General features: G+C 39.0%; 1 protein-coding gene across 1 annotated transcript in view; it reads right to left on the reverse strand.

The window, feature by feature from the left end:
- LOC585274 (PR domain zinc finger protein 12-like) overlaps nucleotides 1-748 on the reverse strand; it is a 26,899-nt gene extending 26,151 nt beyond the window's left edge. The window contains exon 1 of the mRNA XM_011662297.2: nucleotides 604-748. Coding sequence (XP_011660599.2) covers nucleotides 604-748 — 145 coding nt within the window. The remainder of the gene's footprint in view (nucleotides 1-603) is intronic.
- Between the last annotated feature and the right edge of the window lie 7,569 nt (nucleotides 749-8,317).

Raw genomic sequence — 8,317 nt, forward strand, 5'->3', positions numbered from 1 at the left:
TTTTGCAAAAAATCCTCTTTTTTAAAAAATTCTTATTCAGTACACGATTATACAAGGAGACATGCGAGAGAGTATAAAACATGCAAAATAGACTCTAGAGTCAAATAAGAGAGACATACATAAGCTGGATAAAGTGACAAATATTGTCTCTATGAATCGGTGACGAGTCTCGAAACAACACAGGACGACGAAAATTCGGCACGGCGAAAAATATTTTGTAGACGAGGCAACAGGTGGAATACATTTCTTGTGTATGTTTTCATTTTAATCGACACTTTCTCGCTGAATTGAATATTAGATTAAACCACACTTGACTTATATATACCCTCTCTTCCTGTCTTCGTTGATATATGTCCACATACTCATTCGTCAATACATTTCGATCAATTTATGTACTTAAAATACTGATTGAAATTAAATTCTGAAAGTTCAAGTTCATTCATACCTTACGAAATGGAAATAACTTTTTCAATTCAATTTTTAAAACATTTTGCGAGGATAAAATTCTTCATTTTACCGAGCACGATTTTTGGAGTCAATTAAAAATGCAATTAAAAACTAATGGCTAGATTTGTGGAAATGTGACGAAAATTGTCGACTTACCTTTCTTCTTTTCGAGGAGCTGACGAGCTTTGGTGTTGTTGTCAGCAGGCAAACTTCGGCCACTCAGGTCACACCACTTGCCGTAGAGAGCGTTACGCAGCATCTCCTGACTGATGTAATCGGGGGAGGCAATTCGTCTATCCATGGCAGCTGGGGAGAGACCTGCAAAAGCCAGGTGAATCGAGCTCAGTTGTGATTCTGTCTGCGTCCAACACTTGTTTATATATCTAGCTTTCACTAAAACCTGTGCCTTTTTGAGCCATTCACTCGCGCCACCGCGTAATGAGAGGCAAATATGCGCGTAATAAGCCCAAAACTACGGTGCAGCGTCAAACAAAGAACCCTGTTTTCCCCCAATTGAATATAATAAGTGTCTCCGATGATGATTATGTGGCATATCAACTAGCAGACCTTCTTTACCGAGCTCTCTGACTACTCGCCTTGCACTTGACGACTAGGCCGCAGCTGCTGCTGGCGGCCAACGGTGCGCTTCTAGCTGGACGCCTGCCCTGGACAAAAGTCGATCGTGTGCTCTGATTTCAATAGTGAGGCAGAGAACATGATGAATTATCGTCTGCCTGCCACTGCTTGTTCTAATAGCTCAATTAATATAAATAAATAACAAAACTATAAATGTTTTGGGGGGCGTGTGTCGCTCGCGCGTCGGCGGCATTAGCCCACCAGTTAGTGGTGGACTGAGTGGGCTGTTCTACCAGACGCTGTTTGCAGATAACGGCATCAGAACCGAGGCCTGTTTTGGTCGCTCCACACTCTAATGCCGCGAGGAAGCGGCCGCCCGGCTGGTGGCCCAAACAATACCACAAAACACCCAAAAAAGTCGCACATGTGGACCCAGAGACTTTCTGCCTTTTGGGTTTTTGCTCGCGCTACGGTAGCGGTGACGCGTCACGACAGCTCTCGGGTTGGTGCACGGCTCGTGGGGGAGGGTGAAACCTGGTGCTTAGCTTATTGTCGGTTCAGATTTGGCGACCAAGCGAAACCGACTAGCTAGCCAAGCGGGCAGATCGACGAGGACGAATAGGACGCCTCTTTTGTTCTCTTCCAATTCATTCTTCATCAAGCATAAATTGAAACACCAAGATTTTGGGAAGAGTTTGATGTAGGTTGGCAAGCAGAAGCTCGTCTGCCCTACGTGGGCTGAATCATAACGCACAGATGAGGCACACGGAGCGACGCCACGAGCCCTGTACTCGTGCCCAGCTCACAGCAAAACCAAATAAAATTATGGAAATCTGGCATGGCTCCCACCTGGCGAGATGATCAGAAAACACTGTGGAATCAAAGGTAGGGGTAGCCATCCCGTGGGTCTGGGGCGGACCGGGGGGGTGTCGAGATGACGAGCCCCTAACGGCGCACCAAAGACGCTGCCCTCACACACAATAGACCACAAAAACTCGGCACAACTTGGGCTTAGAAAAAAAACTCTCTGTCTATCACGAAACGAGGGTCTTTTAATGCAAACATTATGACTGGAACGAGGTCTTAAATTCATTGAATTATTGTTGGAGGTATACCCCCGACGTGGGCTTTCTCGATTCCAGATTTCTTGACTTGAATTAAGACATAAGATGTTGGAGAACAAAGGAGATTGGGCAGCATCGCCCACTGTCGATTTCGCACGGCGCTGCGCGACAGATCCAAGGCAAAACAAAATGAAAAGAATCATCGATCGACTCGCTCTAATTTGAGGCCGAATCGACACTCCGTCCATTTGGATTAAATCACGACTTGCTCAACAGGTGGAATACCCATCAGACCATATAATGGCAACAGATTGTTTTAAATCTAAAGGAACAGAGATTAAAATTCTGTTGTTTAGTTTTTTCTCTCTTTTTCTGACGGTGTGTCATCCTTTGCTGTAGTTGTCGTTCATTATGACGCTAATTGAGACAAGTTAATATAGATTTTGTCAGTTCTGATATATATAAAATAATCTTTCAAAAATAACAGATGTGAATTCAAGCTTTTGAATAACTGAAGAGCATCTAGTTATTTTTAACTGAATGAAAACAAAGAAAAACAAAAGAAAATCACATACACTCGCAATTCTGTGGTCTTGCCGATCTCAAGAATACATTTATATAGTACTAACAATACATGACGCAAAAAACAAAGGCAAGATTTAAAAATCATTTCGTAGTAAAATTGGCCATAAGGGCATATTTAGAACTCTCGCTTTGTATGACTCGTTTTCCAAGGTAGAAAGCTACAATATAATTGAAATGAATGATATTTTCTACATATTTTCAGAATACAGATATGGAATTATGATAACTATTTGCACGCAAGAGATCCTAATGATTAACTACCAATCAAATCAATATTAAAAAAGATCGTCTTCAATTTCAAAGAAAGAATAAGCTCTAGGGCATTTTTTAAATGATTTGGGTTCAGCGTCAATGTAGGAGTGACAACGACTGAAATGGCGCTTCCATTTGTGCCGAAGTTATATTTAAAGCAAAATAAGATTACGAATTCTGACTTTTATATGTAGCAAAAAGATATAGACTGGTTACTCTTCGACAGAGTTTACTCTTTCAGAAAAAGAAATATATATCACTTGAGTTCGCCATATTTTGGTATAACCAGGATTAATGTGCATGGTGTTTCCTAACGCTCTGACATCTGTTACACGTTCTTACTCAGCTTCTTTTATGGCGATACCGACGACTTTAAGCTATCCTTTCCGAAACATTATAACTATTATTCCATCAATTTGTTTAATTTGGAACACTTCAAACTTGGCTACATTTTCACTAATAATTCGTTTACCAGACGTGCATTACTTTGAGCCCCAAAGCTGGTATCGTACCCCCATCCCCTTTGTTCGTGTCGCAGATCTTGTATCAATTTGTCTCTGTAAGTTTGTTGTTACTTCGAACGTTTGCCGACGGAACGTTTTAAGTGAGAAGAAAAAACTACACTCACTTAGCTTAATTGGCAACACATCAAAATGGGTTGATCCTATTATTAAATAAAAGAATTATCAAGAAATACGGGTAATGGGTAAAGACGTATGTAGGTTAAAGTGAACAAATGGTCAAGCAAAAGCTAAGACCGAGTAATAAAGCGAACAAACCAGCGGGAAAAGAGGACTGACGTGGAAGGGAGAAAAAAGGAACGAGAGAGGGGAAATAGATACGATTTTCGACCAAATTACTTTAACACAATAGAAACGCATTTAGCCTTGTTAATGCGCCAATTCAAGGGTATCTCGTCCTAGATATCTGTGTATCAATTCGCTGAGTCGAGAGCTAGGAGAAGAGGGGAGAGGGGAAAACGGAGTGCATCAAGTCGATTGGTGTTGAGACGCTTGAGGGGGGGAGAAAGTTTCTCTTCTGGAGGACGCACTTCTGCGGCTAATCCTAAACTAAATAGCACAATTGCTATTTAATTTTTCACGATTTCATAACGGCAGGTCGGCAAAAATATCGCATTTGTGAGGCAGGGAGGGAGAGAGAAGGCGAGATGTGGGGACACACATAGAAGAGAGTGGTTGTGAGAAGAGAGGGCGAGAAAGAGCGGGTATCTATTTGCCTGTAGGCATAGTATATATTATTTTAGGTCTCGCGTTCTCTCTGCGGATGGCTGGTTTGAAGGAAAATGGGAACCATAACTGTGATTTTTTATTACATGTATTTATGAACGTGGAAGGCGTTTAGGCATGGAACCGCAGGGTTAATGGGGACGGGAATTCGGACAAGGCCCCTTTATAATCCGCAAATGCAAAAAGATCATTTTAAGCCGCAAATGACCCGTTTCTTGAATGCCTGATCTCGGGCAGGACACAATTAAGTCAACCTGTTACTTGTTCGAGGCTCCTTTCGTGGCCAAGAGAGTGGTTTAAAACGTAGGTTGTTTATGTCTTTTCAAATTATTCTTAGTGATATGATTAATTTTCATAACGTGGTTTTGAATATCGATTGCTTAATCAACTGAGTTAGTAGGCCCCTAGTCAGATGGTATTTTAGATTATTATCATTGATATTAATCATTGTTTCATGGGGTGAGAGTTAATGTAGATGAGCGAGGAAAATAATATTTAGTGAAAGAGAAATGGAGAGAGGGAAAGGAAAAGAGATATACAGAGAGAGGGAGAGATAGAGAGAAAGAGATGGATGTTTTTTTACTTGTGAGCTATAGAAAACGAGAATAAGAACTAATAACAGGTGTTAAATAAACTAATTAGGTATAATGCAGAAAATCTAAAATTCGGGAGTACGTCTTTCGAAATGTATCATATCTTTTCAGTTTATGATTATTTTATAGTATTTTGGATATATATTTCCTATTAATTGTATGGTAGATAGAAAATGAATACAAAATGAAGCAAGGCGAAGGAATATAACGGAATATTCTCATGTATACCACCAAGAAATCTAATAAAAGCTTCAAACCACTTAAAGATAAAGTTGAGTTCTGGTCATGCGATTGCATTGTGAAAGAAGCGTTGTCGAATTGATCAGAAACAAAGTTGAGCATGTAGCATATACGTATTGGCGTGTACTGCAAGGTTCTGGTATCATGAAAATGATAAGAAATTTGGCCCAGTCTTGGTAAAAGTTACAAGCACTGTACACAGAAAAATAAATACGGGACTCACAAATATGTGACAAAAAAGAGGCCAACATTTCTAAGCTGTAACATGTCATATTTAGAATATGAAGGCATTTGAAGAGCCATGCTTTTCAGGGAACATTCTTGCTCTAATGTTCTTCCACTCTTGCATAATAACAACGAAAACGCTCACAGATTATTTTTCAGTGGAAGCACTGTGGTACATTGGTAGAAGCTCTTCGCTTTCATATGAGAGGTCTCAGGTTCGATCCCTGCTTGGTGTTTACATCATTGGACAAGGCCCCTCTCAACCCCCCCCCCCCCTAATTCGGGGTCAGAGGGACCGCATTCGTGTTCCCAAAATCTCCGGTAGAGGGATACTTTTCACGCAACACTGAGTGGGGGGGGGCTCTCGACCGAGGTGTATTAAATAGGCCACTAGCAATGCAGGGGTAATAGTAATCACAGGCCTACAGGAAGAGCAGTATTAATACTGGTGTAGCTATCCTGGGTAATCAAAACCAAATGTTATTCTATTATTTAAATCATTTATTCGATATTTCCTCTGATTTTCAAGAGTTTTGATCACTCTCACTCCCCGGCGAAAGGGTAACTGTGACCAATGTGATTTTATGTTTTTCTTTTCTTTTAAAGAGATGAGTGGTATTTCAAAATCGAAAAAAGCAACGAAAACAGACACGCTAAAGCGTTTCATCCTGCGCTCATCTGAGCCAATCGTTATATTTATGCTTTCCGTTCATTCCTGTGATTTACTCAGATAAGTGCAAGACGATAAGCTTTAGTATGTCTGCTTTCGTTGCAATTGTTTCTCACTTAAACATTACAAGATTAACTATGCCATTGCTAGTATCACTGACTATAGGTATGAATATGAATATCAAAAGAGCCCATTATTACTATTTGTTACCAAATTCTACCACATGTGATCGGAAAACATTGAATGATTTTAGAAAACAAGGAATTGATAAAGATAGGAATCATTCAGGGAGGGGGAGAAGCATTTATTTCGACTCGCTGGGTCTAACAAACATATATGTAATTAAGGAAAGCTACGTTTGTTGAAGCATTGATTTTCCAAGGTAAGCGCAACATCATACGAAGTACATATTTATTAAGATGATTTCACCGATGCATGATTTTTATTTATAATTTTTTAAAGGCCATTTCAGATAATTCCTGAGATATTATACCATTCTACGAAGCCGCATCACCCAGTGGAGTAGCCAACATAGAATATAATCGGTTTACGCCCCTTGATGGCTCAAATGTTGCGCATTGTACTTATTGCCACCCCTAAATCCCGCCTCTCCTGCATATACCTTTTGGAAGCGCCATTGCTCGTCAATTGTAACTATTGCGGAATTGCATGAACTCAAGTATTACAAACCAAATTGTAAGAGATATATCTGTCTGTTAAAGGGACAGTTGAGTTCTTTTTAAAGATGAAGGTAATTTTAGACCCCAACATGTGTGAAATTTAGATTAAATCCGATTAAACCCATTCAGCTTCACTTTCAAAAAGTACGGTGACCGTTAATTAATTAATTGATTAATTAATTTGCATAATATCAATACACGGGTCGGCTGTTTGAGCGTATTACTCAGAAAACCAACACGAAAAAGCCAGCAAATAACAACATTGGCATTGGCTGGAATAAAATGTACAAGGCGCTATCTCGTTTTTTTCAACGGCTGGTTAAAATTATCGAATATTTGTGGAGCCCCAAAAATATTAGAAATGGTTATATTATGGATATTACAGCCGCCTCTGAACCGACTTTGATTAAACAAAGATGATTATGTCCTTTAAATTGTATTCTCTTTCAGATTTGACACTCAGTTTTTCATTATCTCACAAAAAATATTTTGTTTAGCGCCCTCTTTACCAACTACCAACTTTACCAACTCAACTACCCCTTTAAAGGGATATTCCATCCTGATAATAAGTTGGTTTTAATAGAAGCACTCAAATTAGAGGAACATATCAGTGAAAGTTAAAGAAAAAATCTATTGAAAATAAGAAAGTTATTAATTTTTAAAGGTGCAATCAACCAAACACAAATTGGCAACTCTGTGACGTATCTTGCGAGGTCCCCTCCTATTTATCATGTACTAAAAAAACCTTCACATTTATATTCCCCTTAAGAAATTTAAATCATACAGTCACCTTAAATATAATTATTACAAATATGTTTTTGTATAATTCTCTGTATGAAACAAATCTATTCCGTCATCATGAACTAAGAAAATGGAAGTTTATAAAATTGTCTGTACAGAGTAAATTGGAGAGGAGCTCGCAATATACATCACAGTGTTGCCATTTGGTGTTTCACTGATGACAACTTCAAAAATTCATTACTTTCCTATTTTCTATTGGATATTGTTCGAACTTTGAATAATTTGTTTCTCTCATTTTTCTGGTTTCCTCAAACCAAATTTAAATCAGGGTGGACTTCCGGCTTAAACGGTTGTAGAACATTGATTGAATACGTTAAGATATTGAAAATGCTGATGATCCTGATTATTATCTTCTAAATGAATAATTTGCATGTTATGCTATGTTGAAAAAGAAAATATTTATTCTACCCCAACCTGTGGATTCGCCTATTGGTCTGGTCATCAGATATCCGAGTTCGGTGATAAACTGACTTTGGTGACTCTCGGTTATTTCGATTTGGAAATGATGAAGGTCGGTCCTCCAGTATGAATTATCAGATTTTATTGGTAGGGGTATGTAAAACCCAAGTTACAAAGTCTCCAAACAAAATTGAAAATCGATGTACATGTATAATCTAATGCGAATTTGTGACAAGTGCCCCCCCCCCCGCCCCTCCCCTTCTAACTTGCTGGACACAACCTGAGCCACTTCAACTTACTACCAAAAATGACGAATAAAACATTTTCTTGTTTTCCTCTTAGAAACTTGACGTTGTATTAAAGGTACTATGTCCCATTTGCAGCCCCAAAAATGAAAAGGTTAAATTCCAACGACATTTGAAAGACAATACTAATCTAGAACTTCCCTCAAAACGAAAGGGCTTGGAGATGGCTTTTAGTGGGAAAATAATGAACATTAGATGTCGAATCGACTTAAGTGACTGCAATTACCTAAGTA

The sequence above is a fragment of the Strongylocentrotus purpuratus genome, unplaced genomic scaffold (assembly GCF_000002235.5).
Source record: "Strongylocentrotus purpuratus isolate Spur 01 unplaced genomic scaffold, Spur_5.0 spur5_scaffold_4, whole genome shotgun sequence".
Taxonomy (NCBI): Eukaryota; Metazoa; Echinodermata; class Echinoidea; order Camarodonta; family Strongylocentrotidae; genus Strongylocentrotus; species Strongylocentrotus purpuratus.